Here is a 23,805-nt window from a genome sequence, read left to right on the forward strand (position 1 = left end):
GGATCGGGTTACAGCGGCTGGTATTCCTGGGTGGAAAAACAGATTTATAGGAGCCTCGGGCTGGGAAGGGGAATGGGGAGGAAGCGGGGGGTGGGGGGCTCCTTTCTCCGCCAGGCGCGCACATCCTGCCAGATCTGGCCTCTCCAGGGACGGCCCCCTCCTCCTTCTCCCTGAGCGAGCAAGACCCCAGCAGCACGTTTGCTGCAGCAGCTGCTAGTGCACCGATGCTTCAAAGCCAGCCCCCCACCCCCACCCCCGACCTGCACGTGGGTCAAGACCCAGGATCAAGGCATCTTTCGGCCAGCCTCCCCCAACTCTTCGCTTAGCGCTCAAGTCGTGGAAAGGTAGAAGGCAAGGCGGCAACGGCGCACCTGTTCGGGGATCCAGCCACGCCAACCTGGAACAGAAGCTCTGTTCTGGCGACCTTGTTTAAGGATACCAGCCCCAAACTAGAGGGCTTCATTGCTATTTAGCAGGGAGGGGTCCTGGAATGTAGAAGGGAACAAAGGTGGCTTTTCCCTCTCCTGGAATAGCCTCAAATGGCATGGCCTTATTGGGGAGCGGGGTACATTGGTGCACATTTCTCTCATGCCCATTCTGAGGTTCTTCTTACTAAGTTTTGACACATTCAGTTTCTGCAGCATCCAACTGTTCTGCGTGGACAGACCACTGTCCAGGTGACAGACCATTGAGCCTCAGGAGCTCTTTAGGGGAAATGGTACAGGCTTGCCCCTTTTTCCCTCTTAAAAGCTCTAGCCTCCAACCAGCCTCTTTCCTTTCTCCACACAAGAAGTCAGTCAGTCACAGAGCTGTGGGGGAGCTGCTTTTCTGGGACCAGATGATCTCCATGAGTCACAGGAAGTTAAATATTGCCCCATCTCAGCATTCCTTGCTCATGCCCCTTCCTGGGAAGTTAGAACTGCCAAAAGGGAAACTGGTCAAGTTCTGAATGTGATCTTTTCAGGAAGAGTAACGCCAAATAGAGCAGGCTAGAGCAGGCATAGGCAAACTCGGCCCTCCAGATGTTTTGGGACTACAGCTTCCATCATCCCTGACCACTGGTCCTGTTAGGTAGGGATGATGGGAGTTTTGTCCCAAAAATCTGGAGGGCCGAGTTTGCCTATGCCTGGGCTAGAGTCTACCCCCCCCCCCAAGACAAAGTAGTTACCTGAATAAAGCTTCAGTTTATCAGCATTTTTTGTTGTAGAAACACAGCCTACTTTTATGTTAGGGACTTCAAGGTTCTGTAACATGGCTCCCCACAAGCAGCGTAATACAACAGACACAAACAGTAAAAGTTTTATTTATTTGTGAAGGAAGTAGACTAAGATTCAGGTCTCCAAAGTGCTGAAACCCTATTAGTGTGAGGTTTAGAATTGTCAAAGTATAGTGCTGACCCCAAGCCCCCTTCCCCATTTTGTCAGTTTATTAAAAAGGTTCCCCACCCCCAACTACTTTAATGTGCAAACCCACAGCGGGTAGGTGTGTCATGGGTGAATGTGGTCCTCTGCCCAAAACAGGTTAGCTCACCTTGTTTAAATGGAAATCAGGGCAGGATAACAAAGCGGCGCATATGTCCAAAAGGAAATTACAGGACGTAGCTCAGGAAAGCTCAGATCTGTGCCTCCCTCGCACTGACAAGTCTTCAGAGCTTATATATCAAAACTCTTCTCCCCTTCCTCTTTCACAGAAACAAAAATGATTCATTCTGTGTTCTTTTCATTACACCAAACATGTAAAAGAATATGTGCCTGGATGTGTTTGAGACAGCAGCGCAAAGTCATACAGTGACATTTGCCCATCAGATATGTAATTTCAGAGGCAGATTTGGCTCAAGGTTGTTCTGAGATATGATTGAAACAAAATGAACACTATAAACTATAACTTCTGAGTTATTCAGAGAATTCAGAAGACTATCAAGGTTGAAATTCAACAGACCAATGGACTTTCGTATTGTGAGGAAAGCACATCGACCACCCAACCATGGATCCTGCCAAGAAGAGATTTAAAAACCTTTATTCTCTTACCACAGAGGGGATTCTCAGAGAAGAGCAGACATAAGGTGGAACAAAACATAAATGTCACCACTGTACAATCAATGTACATGAAATTCCATCAGAAATCCATCCAAGTAGCACAAGTTTAACTCCCAAATCCTTTATCGTTTGTCGCTGTTTTCAGAGATGGCTTCAACTCCTCACTCCCATGAGCATAACAACAGAGTTCAGAAGACAACGGACAGCCCTGAGGATGGTGGATGTGAAACCAACACAGGCGCGTTTTAAGTGCTTTAGAAGGAAGTCTTTGCTTAAGCTGCTTGCCAGGCTTGTTTTTCCTTGGTGGTTTCCATTCTCTCCAGTCACGAATATGAACTTTCCCATTTAGAACTGAAGGGTGGGGAGGGAAAGGAGAGAGAAACACACAGACCCGAATATTAACAAAGGGTTACAAGAATTAGTGCCAGAATAAGAACCACAAGAAATTTGGGTGAGTAAATTTAAACACGACAAATATGCATGTGAGATTTGCTAGTCTCTGAGGTGCCACAACCCTTAGCTTAGCTGGGGGAGAAGCAAAATGGGCATCATTTGGCTTGGCAATACATGTGAATGAGGCCGGCGTGTAAAATCTAAATATATATTTGGATGGAAAAAACTACATTTCATCTGCAAGCATATGAATGGTAATATAGAAGAACTCAAATGGGTTACAGGTACCAACATTCTGCTAATAAAAGATCGGGGGAAAGAAAAATCCCCAAAAAAATTAAAATCAAAGAACTTGTGCCTTCAACATGAACTCAGTTTCTGTAATGCATCTCAAGCTGAATTCAAATGCTCAGCTTTTGTTTTTGTTTTTTTAAAAAAGGAGCTGGGGAAAACTTCCCTTGTGCATGAGCATACTTAACATAAACTGCTCGGTGGTACAGAATGTTTTGCATGCCAAAAGGACACAAGTTCAATCCCTTGAGAGTCCCATGGGCTGCAAGAAGATCAAACCTATCCATTCTGAAGGAAATCAGCCCTGAGTGCTCACTGGAAGGACAGATCCTGAAGCTGAGACTCCAGTACTTTGGCCACCTCATGAGAAGAGAAGACTCCCTGGAAAAGACCCTGATGCTGGGAAAGATGGAGGGCACAAAGAGAAGGGGGCGACAGAGGATGAGATGGTTGGACAGTGTTCTCGAAGCTACCAGCATGAGTTTGACCAAACTGCGGGAGGCAGTGGAAGACAGGAGTGCCTGGCGTGCTCTGGTCCATGGGGTCACAAAGAGTCGGACACGACTAAACAACTAAACAACAACAACAAAGGGCTGGAAAATATGCCTGTTTGAAATCCTGGAGAGTCTATCCTTGTGTCCCTGTGGTGCTTGCAGTGCTCTTAATTCACCATTACCCAGTTTCAGCCCACACATAAGAAAGTATAAGCTATATAAAGCTATATATTCCACATTATGAGGAAGGAGGCAGGGGGAAATCTGGAACACTCTGCCTTTCCAATCAGAAAACCAAACTAAACTGGGAGTTGCTATCTCTCAGGATGAGTGACAGACAGGCCCATCTAATCTATCGAGGAATTATTGTAAATAGAATACTCTCCTGCATTATCAGGAAATGTTAATTACAACTAAAAATACTTTACTTTTCTAAACATTGTTTTTTTAAATAAAAAAGAGAGAAAAAGAGAATACAATGCATCCTAAAATATTTTTACTATATATTTTCTAGCTAATTTGTGAGATGCCTTGGAGGGGAAGTAAACAAATACTTAATGAAGTACAGTATTACAATTAAAAAAGGCAAATTTGATATTAGCTACATACTGATGCATCAAATTAGAAAAATATTTTCTGCTAGGCATCAGCACTGAAAAAGCATATTATCTCCACTAAGAACTCCCATCCTGTACCATAAAGACTTATCTTCTCAAGTTGTATCTTGACTAAATTACTGCAGTCTGCCTGGATCTGTTGAGCTAAGTTTCCAAGGTAGATTTACTTCATTCCTGCCATGATCCACAATCCTCACCCATGAGCTTGTGAAGGTATAATTATCAACAACAAAGTGTTGGTGCTGACCTTTAAAGCCCTAAACGGCCTCCGCCCAGTATACCTGAAGGAGCGTCTCCACCCCATCGTTCTGCCCGGACACTGAGGTCCAGCTCTGAGGGCCTTCTGGCACTACCCCCCCTGCAAGAAGTGAAGTTACAGGAACCTGGCAGAGGGCCTTCTTGGTGGTGGCGCCCGCCCTGTGGAACACCCTCACATCAGAAATAAATAAACACCTGACTTTTAGAAGACATCTGAAGGCAGCCCTGTTTAGGGACGTTTTTAATGTTTGATGTTTTATCATGTTTTTAATATTTTGTTGAGAGCCGCCCAGAGTGGCTGGGGAAACCCAGCCAGATGGGCAGGGTATAAATAATAAAATTATTATTAAGCCATGGCTGGAGAGGAGCAGATATGATGTGGAACCAAGACCAAGTTTACAGCTTCAGGACTCCTAGGAAGCCTACACTCCTGTTCAGCGGCATAGCTAGCCACTTGGGCACCTAGGGCGAGGCGCCCGCAGGGCAGGGCAGGGCAGGGCAGGGCATGCCAGAATCCCGGTGCCCGAGCCCCATTCCACTCTGGCACCCTGCAGGCCCGCATTGCTTTTTTGAGTAGCGTGGAGCCTACAGGTGCCCAAGCCACTGCATCAGTCCCAAAAGAGATGCATGGCTCAGGGACAGTAAGTGCCCCCCCATGGTATGGCACCCAGTGCCCCCCCGCCCCCCAGCTACACCTCTGCTCTTGTTTGAATCCAATACCCAACATGCTTGTGACAGAGGCGAAGCAGTCCTTAGACCAAGATCGTTCATCTTCCACATACTTAAACCAACATTTAAGAGACTACCAGTCACTGAACAAACCTGGTCCTTACCTTCAAACACTTGATGATTGTTTCTAAGTAAGGTCTGGAGGCCTCCATACTCATTCTTCAGCCTTTTTAAAGTGTCCTTGTCCAAATGCTCTGCAATTTCACTCAGGGGGAGACTCTCTGCAGAAAACAATATATTTATGTAAAGTAATTGCTAACCCTCAGCCTTATTTTCAGTTCTGAGCTTCTGAGAACAGCAGGCCACTACTCTTAAGAGTGCTATGGAAAACACCCTTGTCTATGTAGGCAAATAGAACAAATTACACCCTGTGCCTCCAGTCTGCATGCTTCATTTTGCTGTAAGAGGCACTAAAGGAAGATGCTCTCACTGGCCATGTGTGCATCAGCATATTTAGCTACTACTTTTAAGCAGTAAGTTGCTCTTTTAAGAGGTCAGTTGTTCCTCGGACACAAGGTTTGTGCACTCAGAATTGGAGGTTGTGCATCCATTAGCTAAGTTATCATCCTGTATAAGACAAGAGCTCTGACCAATACAGAGCCATGTAGCTACTACTGCCATTTGAAGGAATCTACTTTCTGTAATTTTCATACGTACTTATTATAATTTTGATGGTTGCAGAACTTCCAAATTCACGTGCCTAAGCTGCTACGATGTATATCAACATTAAACAATCCACTTCTTTCTATACAACTGTCTGTGGACCACTATGCTTATTGTGCAAGTGATGACAGGATGCTGAGCTTTGACCAAAAAAAGGGTATTCAAAACTCCCTGTGCAGTATAATAACACTGTCTGTGGCCTCATCTTGCATGCTGACTACAGAAAGTGGTATATGGAGAAAAGAGATATAACTGGTGGTGAAGCATCAAACATATCCCTGTGAATGTATCCTGTCTAAGGTTTCAATGAAAATGCTTCATTTCAAGATGGAATGTGTGTTGCATTGGTAAAGTTGATGTGCACAACGAGAATGGTTTCAACATGTTGCCCAGTTATATAATGTCAATACAGTGATGGTGGTTAAGAGGTTTTACTATTTTGTCACCTGGAAGTGTTATCCAGCACAACTTTTGAAAGTGGTAAAGGGTCTTCTGAGTACCACCTGAAGCCTTCAAAGAGTTGCTGTGACCATTTTGCTAAGCATTTCCCAGATAAATTCACTCACACCCATGATGACCTGGATAAGAGTCACAGGTGGACAGGACCAACATTCTGTCTAGCAGTGTTCTTGAAGCCCTGCCACCTGTTTGCTGGCTCCCTGCCCACCTTGTCTGGTTAAATCAGTAAAATCAAGAGTGGAAGTCTGGACTTTGGTTTTGGGGCTTTAAGATGGTAGTTGTGAAGCCACTCCTTTCAAAAGGCTAAATTCAGATCTTGTGCCATTGGTCATTCTTCAGCAAGGTATTGGTGTGGGTTTTGACTTTGTAACACCATAAACTTTTCATGCTGCTGATTATTTTGATTAGCTTGAGGCCTACGTCTGAAAGAGAAATGGCCTTGACTGCTGCGGTGGATGACTTATGTCATAGAATGGATGCAAGGAGAGGGCAAAGAGAAGAAGAGTTAGTTCTTCTAGACCCTTTGGAGACTTTCAAGACCATCAGTCATGGTATCCTTCTGGATTGCCTATCATCGTTGGGCTTAGAGGGCTTACAGTGGTTCTGGTCATTTCTGGATGTGTGCTGCCAGATGGTAATAGTGCTGAGGGAATCTTGCTCTGCCCTGTGACCTTTGGCTTACAAGGAAATGGAGGACTTCCTTGAAATTTGTTCTACAGGGTCAGAACATGTATGCAAGTATTATGAGAAACACGTCAAGAACAAAGAGGTAAAACTAACAAATTGGTTTGCTATTAATCTACCATTTAACTTACTATGTGACCATCAATTGAATGCAAGTGAGCTGGCAGAGGCATTAGCAGCCAGCAGCTATTCTGTTTAGCTTATTGCAGTCTCTGGAAGCAGAGCCTGGAGTGCTGTCTCATGGTGTATGTAGGACCAAGAGCCATGGATGGCGAAGGAGCTGCTGAAGTGATGGGCAACACCTGTGCCATGTTTGTCTCCCCGCCTAGGAATGTGCAAAGGTACACCTGCAGGAAGTGCAAGTTGGCTGCCTTGCTGGAAGAGAAGGTACAGCAACTTGAGGCCCAACTATTCACAGGAGGAATTTCTCACTAGACCAGAGTGGAACAGAGATCTAGGTGGGGTGCCCCTAGGGGAGGAAGAAGGTCACTCAATGGGGGAGTCAACCCTCTGGAGGAGCCTGACACACAGAAGCAGAACGGTCAGGAGCCATGCTGTGTCACTGGAGCTGCAAAATTGATTCCGCGCCCTTACCTCGGTCACTGATTCTGGGCCAGAGGAGCAAGAACAGCAGTTGCAAACCTCAGAAAACAGGTGGCTGTGGAAGGTACAGTGCACAGAACAATTCTTGCCACACCCCAGAGGAGGAAGAGACGTGGGGTTTTGATAAGTGACTCACTACTGAGAGGGACAGAGGCAGCAGTGTGCGGAGTTAAGAGGATGTCCTGGGAGGTGTGCTGTCTTCCAGGTGCAAAGATTCACAATGGGACAGAAAAGTTGCCAAGTTTTATAAAGCCTTCTGACTGCAACGCCTTCCTTCTGATTCACGTGGGTACAAGTGCCAGACAAGTGCCAGACAGAGCCTTTGACACATGGCAAGGGACTATGAAACTCTGGGCAGGAAGCTGAAGGGGCCTTGGGGCACAGGTGGTTTTTTCATCCTTCCTGTTGAAGATCATGGCCCAGGGGGAGAGAGGAAAATATTGGAAATAAAACCACTGGCTAACATTCTAGACTATATCAACAGAAGAATAGAGTCCTGATCAAGGGAAACAATGGTACTACTTTCTTCTGCCTTGGTCAGACCACACCTGAAGTACTGTGTCCAGTTCTGGGTGCCACAATTTAAGAAGAATACTGGCAAGCTGGAACCTGTGCATAGGAGGGGAACCAAGAGGAACAAGGGTCTGGAAACCAAGACTAATGACGAATGGTTGAGGGAGTTGGGTATGTTTAGCCTGGAAAAAAGGAGACTGAGTTATGACACCCTAATTCAAATATCTCAAGGGCTGTCATGTGGAAGATGGAACAAGCTTATTTTCTCCCGTTTTGAAGCCTAAGACCCAACCAATGGATTCAAGTTACAAGAACTTGTGGACTCTCCTTCCTTGGAGGTTTTTAAGCAGAGGTCGGATGGTCATCTGTCATGGATACTTTAGTTGAGATTCCTGCATGGCAGGGAGTGGACTAGATGACTCTCAGCGTCCCTTCCAATTCCACAGTTCTATGATTCTACAAATGTGGTAAAGCAGCAATAGTCAACATAAAAAGGCTTTTGGGTAGAACAGACAGAAACTTAATGAGAAACTCATGTCTCCTAGCTGTCATGAATGTAATAAAGGATGTCGTGGTAAATTTACAACATCTCTTAACAATTTGCACAATAAATCTGAAAAGGGAGAATCTACAAGTATTGGTGTACTTGGGAGGTTACGGTCTTCTATAGGAGACAACGGAACAAGCAAGAGGATCCTCTGGCCAAGGGGCGAAGCTGAGCAGATGGGAAACAGACATAAGGGCAAATGAGAAACACATTTCCATTTGGAACTTATGGTAACATTTGTTTTCAACTGAAATAAATGGGGCCTATTGGATTAATTTCTCTATTGATTTTAAAAAGAATGCACCCTCAACTCTGTTGTTTACTCATACTGAATTACAACCCAGTGTTCAGAATGCGAAGGGGGAGCTGCTTACTCAGGAGAAGAAGGGAGACCCAGAGGTGCCATCTTCCTCCTTTTTCGTTGATACTTGATCCGCCAGCCCTCAGGGCTGCTGTCTGGCCCTTGCTACACTTCCCCTTTTGAAGCTGAGGACTGAAGGAAGAGATGTTGCTAAAGAGAGAAACTGAGATCTACCATCCTTTCCCAAGGTACCATCACTGCAGGGAAAGTGGTGATCTAACGGCTGGTAACCATGTTGGTGTTTATAAAGCAAAGAAACACATCAAACTTTTTGGGGATATCACTTGTAACACTTCTCACTGCTTTCTTAGCATCTGTGTTCTCTAGTTGTTGAGGAGAGCAATGGTGCCTCCAAGACAAACTGATGGCCGCTTGTGTGAAGAACAGCAGGGGATCTGGCCAAGTGACAGACTGTGGTTTCTGCAACCAAGCAGTCCTTTTACCTCTCTTCTGCTGGAAGCCGAGAGAAAAGAATAGTAACACTTTAGTTCAGCACCAGTTGCTTTCCTGCTCCGAGGGAGAAAGGGCAAAACTGAGTGTGGGGAGCCAAGAACTTCAGGGCTGCGGTGCAATAAAATGATCATCTATAAATGTGTCTTTCTCTCAGAAAAGCAAAAGCTCAGTATAATTCAAACGATGTGATATGAATGATGCTAGAGCCCTGCTGCTCCTAACCAAGCAGGGCTGCTCCTGAAGCTGATGGACACCCCTCCATGGTGATGTTCTTGCTAGAGGATCCAGCCTGCCAACCAAGGAGTGGTACATGCCAGGGCTAAAGGCTTCCTTATCTTGGAACCACTAGGTAACTATAGTTAAAGTTGCATCCTAAGTGGGTAATCTATAGTGTGAACAGACCATTGAATCTGAACTGGACTAACAGAAAATTAGGTCAGGTGTAAGAGGGGAAGTCAGAGCACAAGGCTTGTCCACACAGCATCAAACCATTATTTATTGGTTACATCTCAACCAACTGAGGCAAGGTCTCCAAAAACTTTCTCTCTGCTGTATGCTCACATTTATTCAGTACAAAAAACAAGAAGTTGAAAACAGACAAAACAAAGCCTTGGACGGAGTACTATTTATTGCTGAGCTTCCCAGGGATGAATCCTAAAATCTGTTTATGATACTTGGGCTAAGTCCTAGAATAGAAGAGGAAGAACTGCTTATGAGCATGTGAATAATGCATTTCACACACTGCTAAGAATTACAACTTATCCACCCACATACGTTTAAAATCAAGAATCCAGGCTCACCACCAGACATATTACTCAGGCACGGCCCCCAGCCCCTCCTTCTGGAAATGAAGCATGACCCCATCTCCTCTACTAGAATTACACACATTTATCATCTACAAAAATCCCCTCTTGGTTTCTCCCCTATCTCCAAGAAATACCCTCTCCCCAAAACATTAGCAATTCTACCATTATTTGGGTGCCCCCAAGGAGGGCTATGGCCCAAGAGAAGCCTAGAAACCTCTTGTTAATAAAGGGCTGTATCTAAAGAATAATTTCTTTCCAGGCATGCTGTCTGTGTCAAGCCTTTACTGTGCCATTATAATACAATATATTTTTATGACTTACTGGATGTCAACTTTTTCCATTCCAGAAACTCCATAATATTTAAGAGTTGCTAGAAAACAATGGGTGCCTGCAATTTACAGTTCTGTATGATGATGAATTCAGCATGATTACCCAGAATGCTTTCTAACATCCTTCAGATGAGGTTTGTGAATTCAAATATAATAGACAATTTCAATTTATAGGAAACTTCCATTTTAAAATAATATATGAAGCGAAAATCTCACCTCCTCGATTCCACGTGTTGGACATTTCAAGCGGACTCCCTTTGGTTTCCTTTAACAGTAATTTTGCTACCTTCAAAACCACTTTGTCTACCAAATCCTGGGGGAGAGTAGTACAGTTTCTCACTTGTTCTTTTCCCCTGGGCAGAAATCCAGATATTAGGACTTTCCCCACATCTGTCTTTTGGGATACTTTTGTATCTGCTGCTGGGCAGATGGTGACATCGCTTGCAGCTGGGAGGCTGTCATGTTGATGAAATCCATCTGTTTGATGATCTGGTGCTACCATGAAGTTTGACTGGCGCCGACTGATATACTGTGCTCGCTGTTCATCAAGTACAGCACCTTGCGTTGCTAGATATGTTCTAGACGTCCCAATGAGGCATACCTAAGAGCAGCAGAATTAATGCCATTTAGACACAAAACACAAAATTATATGCCCTGAACAAAGAGACCCTCCCACTCAAGCAGCTTGCCTCAATTTTATTGTATTATAGGGCCATAAGGCAACACTCTCCTCCAAACAACAACCAATGTATTATCCTCCCACATTAAATCTGGATCAGACAATGTTCAGCACATCAGATATGACTGCAAAGCAGAGAGCATGATCCTCTTGTTTAAAGCGCCTATAGCTTCGGGGATGGGGAAAACTCAGCAGTCACCAGCCAAACTGGGCTAGGAAGTTGCTTCACCCCCACTCCCACAATCCCAGAATAAGGAACTATGCAGTCAGAACTTCACCACTAAACACTCCTCAGGATACTAGCCCAACCTGTCTTAATATTCGGTCTTTGGTTGTGGAAGACCCAGAGGAGAAAAGGACCACCAAGAGAGAACAGCCTCCCTCCTAACCCTTGAAAGTCTACCATGTAATAACTTGATCGTTTTAAGTTGCATTTCTGACGTGCCTACAGTGTGATGCATTGTTCAGCGGGGAATTAGATGACATGAAAGCCCCATCTGTGATGCCTGCTTTACAATAGTTGATTTGAGCTTACAAGGTTCAAAACAACATACTGTGCTATGGGCTGGCATTTTGATGCCAACTTCATATGGATGCAGTATAAAACGTTTATAGACAAGCAACACCTATCTCACTAAGAAAACTTGCCTACAGACAGGTGTTTATGGGGGGGACTGGTGCTCCTCACCCATGCAAGTGTTAGGCAGGGTCCACATGATTGATTCTTATTAATAATTACTGCATTTATATCCTGCCCTACCTCTCAAAGGAATGCAGGGCAGCAAACAACAAGCGATTAAAAACACACAACATAATAACATATTTTAAATGTCCAATTAGTCTGGATAATTTCAGTGTCCTGTATTTAACTCAAGTCCATCTTGAAACCAGTGAGATTCTGTGCTCTCAACTGTTCTGTATGAGATAGTTGCTAAATGTATTGCACTGATAGGACTGCTACAGCTCTACAATCTAGGTTTATTAAGATGCTGCCAGTTTTTAGCTCTCTGACTATGCAGCCTTCCTTAACCAAACACTATCCTGCCTTACTTTCAAGGGAAATCCAACCCATCAGGATTATTAGACATTGACTGGGAGAAGTGCAAATACGGGGGGGGGGGGGGGGGAGAGAAAGGGGGGAGCAAGAGCTTTCCATCACTACTTTCAAGACCACCGATCCAGCCAGGCTACAGCAAGATATATTTTTAAAACCCAAGCCTATATGAAGCAATTAAAATGGATTAACAACAATGCATGTAGAAGTTACCCTTTTCGTTGAAGGAATTCTAAGGCAATCTTCTTCCACACGAAAGCCACACACAAATCCCACTTCCATAACAAAATCAAGATACTCTCTATACTGCGTCTTCTTACTTTGCCTCCGGTTGTACTTTCCATAGAAATCAAAGAAGCAGCAAGGCAACAGAAAATAGCGGCAAGAATAGGAAGACCTGCAATAAGGGAAATCTATTGAAATTACATCTGCAAATACTTATGCAAAATCTACAAGCTGTTGCACCTCCTGGATTTGACAGAAGTGTCACAGTTTAGGGTTTATGAAGATCAGGCTGATCTCCTATTTCCCCTTTCACTCTGCCATGCAGTCTAAGGTCAGCGCAGGCTTCCTCAACCTCGGCCCTCCGGATGTTTTGAGACAACAATTCCCATCATCCCTGGCCACTGGTCCTGCTAGCTAGGGATCATGGGAGTTGAAGGCCAAAAACATCTGGAGGGCCGAGGTTGAGGAAGCCTGGGTCAGAGCATTTTCCTGGCAAGCTGGACTATAGAAGAGCCAAGGCAGCCTTGACTTCCTGGAATCTGGCTTCCAGCTAAAAGGACACCAGATTCCCGAAAGCTTTTTATTCTATTCCATCTCAAGCTCCAATTTCCCTTGCAGTTGTAGACTGCTAATGGGATCGTTTAAATATTCTTTTCTTGACTCATTTTCTATAATAATCAGTAAGATATAGATATTCTTTTAAGTAGGATGTTGTATTCTTTCATGGCCCACAGCCAATACAGAAATAAAACTGAATTGAGTTGATATACCTTATCTGCCAACCTAGCAGTTCAAAAGCACCTTCGGGTGCAAGTAGATAAATAGGGACCGCTTACCAGCGGGAAGGTAAACGGCGTTCCGTGTGCTGCGCTGGCTCGCCAGATGCAGCTTGTCACACTGGCCACGTGACCCGGAAGTGTCTGCGGACAGCGCTGGCTCCCGGCCTATAGAGTGAGATGAGCGCACAACCCTAGAGTCTGGCAAGACTAGCCCGTACGGGCAGGGGTACCTTTACCTTTACCTTTACCTTATCTAAATGGACTGCTGCCCCCTGGTGGCTGTTCACACTACTATCCGTCACCAAAAATTCTGCTCCCCATCACCACCAACCTCAACCTATTATTCTTCTGTTTTCAGATGGTTTTAGCTCATCTAAATATTGCATTTTACACTGGTTTAACCTGCCCTGGGAATTTATGGTGAAGAGGAAGCAGGAATTTAAATAATAATATTTTTAAAATTTTATATCCTGTCTTTTTTTCTGGCAGGGACTCAAGGCAGCTTACAGATAAAACAGAAATAGCTAAAAACATCATTTAAAACAATTAAATATTAATAGAATGCACAGAGATCATTACCATAAACAACCCACCCACTGGCAGTTCCACATCAATCCCTCAGCAACTGCTTCAGTTTGCTTCTCTGCCCTTCCCAGGCTGCCCCCCTCCCACCAATAGCCACATTCTCGTGGTGTACAGCAAATGTGGAGGAACCTTTCAAGCATTCAAGGCCCTTGAAGCAAACTCAAACCTCTGTTACTCTTTTCTCTGGATTATGTTCTAAATTAGGCTTCCTCAACCTTGGCCCTCCAGATGTTTTTGGCCTACAGCTCCCATGATCCCTAGCTAGCAGGACCAGTGGTCAGGGATGGTGGGAATTGTAGTCTCAAAACATCTGGAGGGCCGAGGTTGAGGAAGCCTGTTCTAAAGAAACCCAACTTTCCTAGGCTTCAGAGGAGTTCATTTCTGCAAGTCTGGTGTTTACTGAAGCTTTTGTTACCATTCTCACTGGCTTCATTACTTCAGCTCAGATCCTCTCCCCAAAAACCATATTTTGTGGTGTGTGTTGCTGTTTTTGACATAGCTGATTTTTATACTATCCTTATTCTGTTTTTGTTTGTTCCATGTACCATGGCAGAAAGGCGATTAGTAAATATATAATTCCATACTGGTTCTTCATCCTAAGATAAGAGCGTCCACTTTGTTTTTAAAAGCACTGAGGTTTGGTACCTGGCTGCAATTACAGGTATCCATGGTGTCAGCTCATCAGAATGATTTCCAATCAGCCAGTCAACATCTGGATACAGATTGTCTGGACTAACTGTATTTTCCTAAAAGGAAGCAAAACAATGTCTTTTACACAGCATGTCACACAAAGTAAACAAAACTGGTAGAAGTGTTTTACTACTGAAATCCATTACCATCCCCATCAGATTTACAGTTTGATTACATTTCCAAAATAGCTTGAGTTAGTGATGTTGTGCATTTTGAGAATGATTCACCATTTGATTTACTCATCTCTCTGGGCTTCCCAGAGGCCATGGTGAGAACACAATACTGGACTGGGTAGGAGGCTCTGTTCTGACCCAGGAGATCTCCTTGCAGTCTTACGTTTCTTATATGTTTCAAAGCCTACATTTATACTACTCTTATTTTCACATTTAAAAAAACAATTAAAATGTATTTAAGCTTATTCTTTTAAAACAAGAGGGAAGTTGAAAACTGAAGGTTATTTTACCTTCTGAGAAATTCTAACAGAAGTTTTGGTAGTAAACCTTAAAGACTCAAAATCTCTTTTGAGAACTCTAGGTTGTAGCCCATAGGGTTTTTCATATCATCCATTCCTACTAAATAGAAAATCTGGATTTCTTCCTGATCACTTCGGCAAAGGGTCTTCACTTCAGTGCCACCTCACACCTGAGGCAAAAAGACTGTTTAATACACCCCCTTTTTCTGTATCCATTGCAGCTTATACTATGAGCAAGATGTTTTTATGCAATGGGTCATAGCGAATTCCAAAGGCTATTAAAAATGAAATAAAATGCAACCTTTCCCCTAAACCATTTTAATATGTTACGTATTCTCTCATAATGTATAGGTCAATTACTGTGTGGTACTCTCTCTCCCATTGATGGGGAAGGTTGAGACACTGAGAGAGAGAAAGAATCAACAATCCAAATTAAAGTGAATGCGGGATTAATTCGTTTTTACTTCTTCATTGTACAAATTTTCTACCTCACTCTTCTTTAAAAAGAAACTAGGAGAGCTTACAACATAAAACACTGCAACAACAAAAGCTCAGTTACAAATGATACAGGTAATACAGAGTCCTTATGACGTATATGAACATCAGGTCTCTGTGGAAACCCTACAAATGATCAGCCTAAGACTTCTTTGCCTCCTGTTAACTTCTCTTATTCCGTTTGAGAGATCGAAATATAAGTATCCAGTGTTAACAACAAAATCAATTGGGGGGGTGGAGAAGAGAAGCTGATATAATGTTTTCTCTGCACAATCTTGTGCACAAATACAGACTTACAAAATGGGCTAGGCTACATTTTGATATGCTTTACATAAAATTGTGGGTCTTTTGCCCTTCTGCTGCAATCCTATATCCATTTTCCTGGAATAAACCTCACTGAACTCAATGAAACGTTACTTCCTTGTAATCATGCACAGGACTGTACTGTAAGTGAGCTTGTTTGCAAAAGGCAATTCTGAGTTAGATGCAGTTTATAAAGATTCCATCCAGAAAGCCCATGTTTCAACCATACCTCCAAGTGTGTCTGTGGGCCGTACATATCCCATATTTTTCTTCTTCTGACATCAATCCCTTTGCCTGGATGCTGAAAGAGTCCATGTGTGAATTATCAGTTAAACGGTACCTTACTTTTTAGATACTCCTTCCAAAAACGATACAAACAGTGAACAGAATGCCACCATACATCCTGAAATCAGCATAAATTCTTCTGGTATTTGTTCAATTTATATCCCATGCTTCCTCCTAAAGGAGTCCAGGGCAGCACATGGAGCACAATTTGTAATGAAAGTAGGGGACTCTCACAGGACTAATGCCTGATTGTAAAACCATATTTTTACCTTACCCCTCGTCCCAATGTATTGCCTGATTCTACTTCATCAGCGCTAAGACAAGTTTTTATACAGTGTTTATGTGAGTCCTACAACAAAATGTTGCAGTTCATTGTCTCCTGTTAACAGAAATGCCCCTATTGAAGCCCCTTCGAGAATACTATGCACTGTTAGAGGCTGAAGCAGTGATTATACGTATCTGGGAGCTGGTTTTCTGCCAAAAGGTCTCCAAAAGCTTAAAATAAATCATAACACAAAAATAGACACATACATTTAAAAATAAACAGGTCCACGTCCCCTATGGCCTCAGCCAGCAGCCAAAGGCCCATTTAGAGGCTGCGAGCCTTCAATCCCAAATAGAATACCACCTGAGCCACAACCATCGGCCAGGCAAGGAGCAGCTGCAGAGAACCTGCTTTTCCCCACCTTACCAGGAAAACCGTTCTGCTCCAACTGACCATTGTCCTGAGATTGCAGAAGTGAGAGAAAATTTACTCTGGGCAGGCAGGCATAGGACTGAGGGATATAGCAACCCAGTAGTAATTCAGCTTATATAGCAGAATGCATAAGTAACAGCAGACACCTTCTGTTTCAACCTTTAAATGCCTGCTGAAAACTTGTCTATGCTGCTGGGTTGTTGCAGACATTGAAGCAAAATCTTTCTATAATGGTTAGTTGTAGCCTTGAGTTTTAAATTTTTGTGTGCTTGTATTGTATTATAAAAAATATTGAAGTTATTCACAATAATGAGGTAGCAGTATATAAATGTTTTATAAAGAAATAAAATAAGTTGACAACTTCAAATTATTTACCCCCTCGTTGTTTAAAATGTGAACCAGGAGACCATTTCCACAGCCAAGATCCACAAAAGACTGTTTCTTGGACAATCCTCTCTCAGCTCTCTCATCTTCCCAAAGGATCTAAGAAAAAGACAAAACCCAATTTTTAAAAAACCACTGGTGGCAAAACCAGCATTAATGAAAACTATAAAAAGGCTTGTTTACAGAAATCAAGATGATTTTCTAATGGTGTTTGCAACAGGGGTACGTGGCTACATTCTATTTTGACAAGAAGGATAAAGAAATGTCCATCTACATTCTTTAAGAAATGTAAGTCTCTGATTAGAGACTTCATTAACCCCCACATAAGTTGGGAGTTGCCTGTACTAATAATAGCTCTTAAAGGAAAAGAACACAGCTCAGTGCACAAAAAAGGAAGAAAATGCATAAACACACAAGACAAATGCTTAGTTCTTACTGCTTTGTCTTCTTGTGTGTCAATGCATTTTCTTCTTTTTGTGCACTGAGTTTTGTACTTTTCCTTTTCATAGATATAACATACACATGATAAATCAAATATTTTAAAACCCAAAGCCATCACTTCTCATTATCAGTCATCCCTTGGAAATGCATTTCCAAGCTGAGACCATTATTTCTGTCTCTATTTCAGACTTTTATATCAGCTGTGCATTTTAAAGTCAAATTCACATTTCCATTTGTTAAAATTCCATCTTGTCTTTTACAAGCACTATGTGAAATCTGTTTCTTTTTTTAAAAAAGATAAATCTCCATTTTTAGAGATATTTTTTACCACCACGCACCAGCAGGTATGAAGCTATAGCAACATCTTCATATACAAATTTTTCTGGATCTGTTACTTCAGGCCATACCTGCAGGTAAACAAGAAAAAATGACAATTCATTTAACTGTGAATATTCAGAATTGTACACACACGTACAAAAAACCCACACATATCTACACATAGTAGATAGTAGTATCCCTCTCTGGCGATCACTTGTAGCCGAGAAAGATTGTCTTCCATGAATATGGTCTTAACGGTGTGTCCCTAAGTGACTGTGGAGGCCAATTCAGGATCCACAGATCCTTCCACAGTGGGGACACAGGTTTCTGGGCAGGGAATATACACACATACACAGCCCACAGAAAACTCATCAGAATGGTGGGCCTTTCTAGAAAGAGCCCCGTTTTGTAGATTCCATTTTGTAGATTTTGTAGGTCCACAGAGCCAGTTGTACGAATAAGAAGACGGGAATTGAGCAATGGCAGTTTGCCTCTTTGGCAAGGTTGGAGCATTTTGAGCGAGGGATGTTTTGGAGGCAAGCTGTTTTGAAAATCCCTAAAGGCAAGGCTTTTTGATCATCACTGTGCCATATTACAAATACTAACATTCCCCACCATATAAATATCTAGATATGGAGTGAAAGATTCCAATGAAGTTTCTTTAGCATGGATTCAGATTTGAAATACCAACACTGTCACATACATTTTAATAAAAAATTGAATAGCCAAAAGTTTATCTGGTCATTCTGCTCTTTACCTTTACAATGTCTTTGTACTTTTCCTTTAGATCTTGATAAATTTTGCTGTATCTAGCAACAGAAATGAGAGAGAGTGTGTTCTTAAATTCACGTTTTGTGGTCTCTGTGGACCATTTAGCAAGTTTTGGCAGCAGTTCACTTCCAAGCCATGTTGTTTTAGGGCACAGAATTCCATCCGAAATGTAGTTTTCTGGAGGTGATGAAAACATTGAAATAGACCTTCAACATTAAAAAAAAGAAAAAAGGAAATCAGAGCTGCTCAATAATAAAGTGCTTGAAATCATTTGTGGCTCAGTGTGTCTGACTATGAATGATCAGGTATCAAAAACAGGAAGCTGCCTTTGAGGAATGGCTCTTGCATGTTTATGGTATGGGTGCATGAATTTAACTCTGTCAGCTAAACCTTTCTTTCCAGGAAAGGAGGAAAGAAATAAGAGAAAAGATAATAGGTTTTGAGATGACTTGAGGGCCTAGCACACTACCTAATTAGCCTACCTTACTCAATGTTGTATGTGCTCATTCCCATCAGAAGACAAGGCAGAAAAGTGACAGACAAGACAAGCTGGACTTATGCCACCTATTTTTCTTAGTTTAGATAGAAATATATATACCCTGCTCTCGCACTGCAGACACAATGCTTTTAGAAACACCCACAAAATCCATTAAACAAATCAATACAATCATAAAACCTTGAAGATCAAAGGCAAGAAAAGTAGATGAACCTCAAAACCTACAGAGGACTGGTCTCTTAAAAACTACTCAGTCTGACAAGGCCAAACACCTGCTGGAAAAATGTTTGACCACAAGACTGGAAGAAAGGAGGTCAACCAAATTTCCTGGAAAAGGGAATTCCAGTTTGGGAATAGCCATAGAGAATACGATCTCTGGCATCCCAAGCAATCATGCCTTCACTTTCCTGGGAATGTAAAGAACAGCCGCCCCTTTAGACCCTGAAGGGTCAGACTCGTATCGGAAAGAAATGGTCCTTTAGCTACCATGGGCCCAAACCACTTAGGGATTTAAAAGGTGGCCAGAGGTTATGTTTCCATGGACTTCCCCATGCAAAACACATTGCAGCAAAACCAATCTGGCCGTAAAGAAGGTCTATGTCATCATGGCTGGGTCCAACCTTCCTAATTTCTATTAAATGCAATTTTAAGTTTTAGGCTGGCTATTTTTAAAGAGAAGCTTGGCATAACTGAACCACATTAATGGAAAAATTCAATAAACTTTGAAGAAATATTTTTTCCCAAGTTAGCTGTCTGGGTAATAGATTCAGAGGTCTATGAGGAAAACAAGGGGGGGGGGGAGGAGAGAGGAAATGTCACCTTGCCCTCCAGTGATAAAACTGATAAATTAGGACGATAAAAAATTTCGTTTTAGTGAAATCCTTTTTAAGACAACGGTTTACACTCTCAAAGAATGTGTTGCAGGAAGAGTTTTAGGTAAAATAATCTACAACATTATAGAATGATACAGGCATCCAACTTAAGCGCAATTGATTTGCGCATGACCGTGTAGACGTTTGGGGTCTGGAAATAGATTCAAACCAGGAAATGGTAAGAGCCCAAAGAGGACTTCAGTGACGGTGGAAGCTCCAGACACTGGAGGCACAGTGGGGCTTCATTTAGGCCTAGCAGCTGACGCAGGTGGTAGCGCAGCAGCTGCAGCCACTTTTCCATATGTCCTCCAGCCGGTGGAGCTTCTAGTTGAAAGGAGAGTTGATTGGAGAGAGAGCGGGGGGGGGGGGGAGCGGGGGCAGGAATAGCATTTGGAGGCTTTTTAGAGGTGCTTCCCACTTATGCAATTTTCACTTATTCATGTGGGGGCCCGTAACGTATCCCTCACGTAAGTGTGGGACGCCTGTAGTTCTGTGTATTCTGTAGAGATATACACTTAGATCTGTGTGATGGAGCCTCTGACTCCTGTTATGTACATGCTTCAGACTCCTCCACATGAAATAAACTGACCCATGTTTAGAATTCTCACACCAAATGATATAACCAAGATGTGATAGAAACATTGGTCCCATCTGTGCAAAACTCAACTTTTTTTGCCATCCATGGAGATAAAAATGAAGCCTCGGATTCAGGATCACAAGTTATTAAGCATAGAGAAACAGATTCTGATTACAGATGCTAGTATTTATGGTACCACAGAGCTGCAACTTACACATGATTTACTTATGCGATTGCAGCTTTGAATGAGTGGCAGAAAAATTAATAAATGGAGAGCAGGGGAAAGCGTCAGAAGCAATGTTCGAAATTAGCTGAGTTTCTATCACGGGTCGGAATGGGCCATCTCAAGATCTCAAAAGGCCTCATTAGATCTTGCATGACCTCCCTGGAGCTGGGTAAGCAAGACAGATTACTTAAAAAGCTTTTCCTGTGCCAGATTTTCCTGCCCGAAAAGGGCTTTTAAGCCCACCACCTTGCTTACTGGATCTCATGGGAGGCTCCCACAGCCTTCCAGAGGCCTCAAACCTTTTCAGAACCTAGTAATGCAGTCACACAGGGGTGGTTCCAGGGGTCTTCTGGACTTTGCAAAGTTTTGCCTTTGCAGACAAACCCTTGGAATGCAACTCCTATGCAAGTTGTGGGCTTACTATATTACTGCTTTGCATACTAGCATTTAAGGGTGTTTATTTTCCACAAGTAATATGCTGTGCTCTGCCATTAATACCATGACAGCAGGAGACAATTTTGGTATAAATAAATTTTATTGTAGCACCGTGCAGAAGTTTGGAGCACTCTTTCTCTAGGATTGGGAGTATTCATGAATTTGCTTGCCTTAATTTGGGCCTCCATACTTTTGAGGCTGCAGTCCTATGTGTACAACTGGGAAACACTCCATATATCAGGGTAAGTCTGAGTAAACATACAGAGATAGGACTGCTTTTTAAATTTCATATATAGGCTAAATAGTAAAAATTATATACAGGTGGCAATTATTTTCTGTGCGCTTAAGTGATGCGTGACTGCTGACACATACGCTGTTTTCAGCCCCAGAAGAGGATAGACCTGCAGTTGAACCCACACATAAATGGGGAGTTGCCTGTATGCCACCTCAGTTATAAATGCTTTTTATGCTACCAAAGTAGTGAAATAGGTTTAGGTGTGTCAGGAAGCAGTCAACTGCTTATATTTCAATGTGTTAAGTTGGGTGTGCATGATTTTTATTTAATGGTTTCATAAATTTCCAAAAATGTTATAATCTAGCCACCACACACACCGTAATAATTCCACATGACAAATACATTCCAAAGAGCGAAAAATCTTCTCAGCACCCACCATTCATTGTCTTGTGTATGCAGAAGTCGAACTTGATAAATATTGCTCTTCTTGATCTTGTATTTCCCGTCATGGGTTTGTACCAATGGCAAAAAAGTTACGGTCCCATTAAATATATCTGTAAATATTTTACAACAGTAGGTTTTATTTACCTTTGGGAAACAGAGTAGTGTTTCAGACTTACGTAGCATACATCATATTGCTGCAACCTTTACAATAACATTGTAAGCAGGCCAGCATTATACTGCATCATATTGCAGCATTATATTGCATCACATTGCTGCAACCTTTACAATAACATTGTAAGCAGGCCAACACCCTATTGTGGATGGCTGTGAAGGCTCTTGCCATTTGATGCTCAAGCCCTTTCCTAGCAAGGCCCAATGCTTAATTTCCCACCTGCGTTGAACATAGAAATACACAGTGCTGCTAGTTAGCGGAGCCACACTGACACAAGGAAGCCATTGCCTATGCAGTGGTAACTCTGGTTACATACTTAATTCGTTCCGGAGGTGCATTCTTAACCTGAAGCACCACTTTAGCTAATGGGGCCTCCCGCTGCCGCCGCCATGCAATTTCTGTTCTCATCCTGAAGCAAAGTTCTTAACCTGAGGTACTATTTCTGGGTTAGCGGAGTCTGTAACCTGAAGCGCATGTAACCTGAGGTACCACTGTAGTAATAAGGTGTCTCTGCCCACCAAGATCAAGCACATAGCTGATTTTTGAATTTACTGACTTTCTCTCTCTCTCTCTCTGTGTGTGTGTGTGTGTGAGAGAGAGAGAGAGAGAGAGATATACATATCCAATACTTTTCATTTTTGATGTTCTGAATGTTTTCTCTTTGCTTTGGGCCACTTTGGACAAAGCTAGGGCTCACCCAAACTTCCGCTTGCCACATTGCTTCCACCCGCCCCAAGAAACCCGCTTTTTACCGCTGAATCAGAGCAAACGTCAACTGGATTTTCTGCGGATGGACGACTGCTCCCAATTCAGCAGCAAAGAGCAAGTTTTCCTGGGGGAAGTGGTGGGCCAAACGGGAAACTGCTCAGACCTGTGCTTTCTAGGCACAGGCCAAGTGGAACTGTGGACAAGCCCTTAGGGTTCTCCGCTTGCTCCTCACAAAGTGGCTCCTGTATACCTGAAGGAACGTCTCTGCCCCCATCATCCAGCCCGGACACTGAGGTCCCTCGCTGAGAGGAGTGAGGTTACAGGGAACTAGGCAGAGGGCCTTCTCGGTGGTGGCGCCTGCCCTGTGGAACGCCCTCCCAGCAGATGTCAATAAACAACTATTTTACTTTTAAAAGACAACTGAAGGCGGCCCTGTTAAGGGAAGCTTTTAATGTCTGATGCTGTATTGTTTTTAACACTCGATTGGAAGCTGCCCAGATGGGCGGGGTATAAATAATAAATTATTATTATCATTATTATTAGCCTCCCATGGCGGAAAATCTGACTGCCCCTCAACCCGCCCAAGGTCCGAGCTCGCTCTGGGAAGCCGCAGCCGGCGCGAGGCAGGGCCGAAGCGGCCGCCCCGATCCCTCCCTCTCCTCCTCCCGCCCCGCAGTCACCTTTGACGACCATCTCCCTGGCGGGCGCGGGAGGGCAAGCCTTGGGCACGAGCGTCCGGAGCACCACCTCCAGCTCCTCCTCGGCGGGGCCGGCGAGGCCCAGGCCTTCGAAGTCCTCGCGGCAGCAGCGGCAGAAGGCCTCGCACGCGGCCTCCAGCGCCCGCCTGCCGGGGCTCCCCTCCCCGCCTGCCCCGGGCCGAGCGGCCCGCCAAGCCCCGTCCTGCCGAGCGCCGCACAGCCGCTTGTTGGCCACCTGGGGCTTCTCCAGCCACACGCCCACCGCCGCCCAGAAGCCCCCCGGGAGCAGCGCCGAGTCCCGCAGGGAGGCCTCCGCCAGCAGCTCCATGGCGGCCGGCGCGGGTTGACGACGTCACATCCGGCCAAGGAGCTGTCCCCGCCCCGCTCTTCCGCTCCTTCTCACCCAGAGAGCTATGAAAAAGGGCAAGAGCGGCGCGCTTTCCTTGCTCGTGGGGATATTCCGGGAGGAGTCGCTTGCAAGAGATAAGAAACCTCTTCCCCTTGGCGCCATTTGGAGGAAGTCATAGC

The 23,805-nt window shown here is 43.7% G+C and overlaps 1 protein-coding gene across 4 annotated transcripts; it reads right to left on the reverse strand.

Moving 5' to 3' along the window:
- Positions 1-2,000: 2,000 nt before the first annotated feature.
- Positions 2,001-23,797, reverse strand: TRMT44 (tRNA methyltransferase 44 homolog). 4 transcript variants are annotated; one of them, XM_077934519.1, is made up of 11 exons: positions 23,681-23,797; positions 21,692-21,809; positions 18,401-18,620; positions 17,664-17,732; positions 16,876-16,983; positions 15,748-15,819; positions 14,204-14,304; positions 12,183-12,366; positions 10,453-10,837; positions 4,923-5,039; positions 2,001-2,387 (listed from the first exon to the last, which is right to left on the reverse strand). In XM_077934519.1, the coding sequence occupies exons 3-11, from the start codon at positions 18,608-18,610 to the stop codon at positions 2,143-2,145; spliced, it is 1,491 nt and encodes a 496-aa protein (XP_077790645.1). In that variant the 5' UTR covers positions 18,611-18,620; positions 21,692-21,809; positions 23,681-23,797; the 3' UTR covers positions 2,001-2,142. The 4 variants fall into 4 exon arrangements, with proteins under 4 accessions (XP_077790645.1, XP_028598835.2, XP_077790644.1 ...); XM_028743002.2 differs by lacking the exon at positions 23,681-23,797 and adding an exon at positions 23,260-23,662; XM_077934518.1 differs by lacking the exons at positions 21,692-21,809; positions 23,681-23,797 and adding an exon at positions 23,260-23,356.
- Between the last annotated feature and the right edge of the window lie 8 nt (positions 23,798-23,805).

This window comes from Podarcis muralis, chromosome 9 (genome assembly GCF_964188315.1).
Source record: "Podarcis muralis chromosome 9, rPodMur119.hap1.1, whole genome shotgun sequence".
Taxonomy (NCBI): Eukaryota; Metazoa; Chordata; class Lepidosauria; order Squamata; family Lacertidae; genus Podarcis; species Podarcis muralis.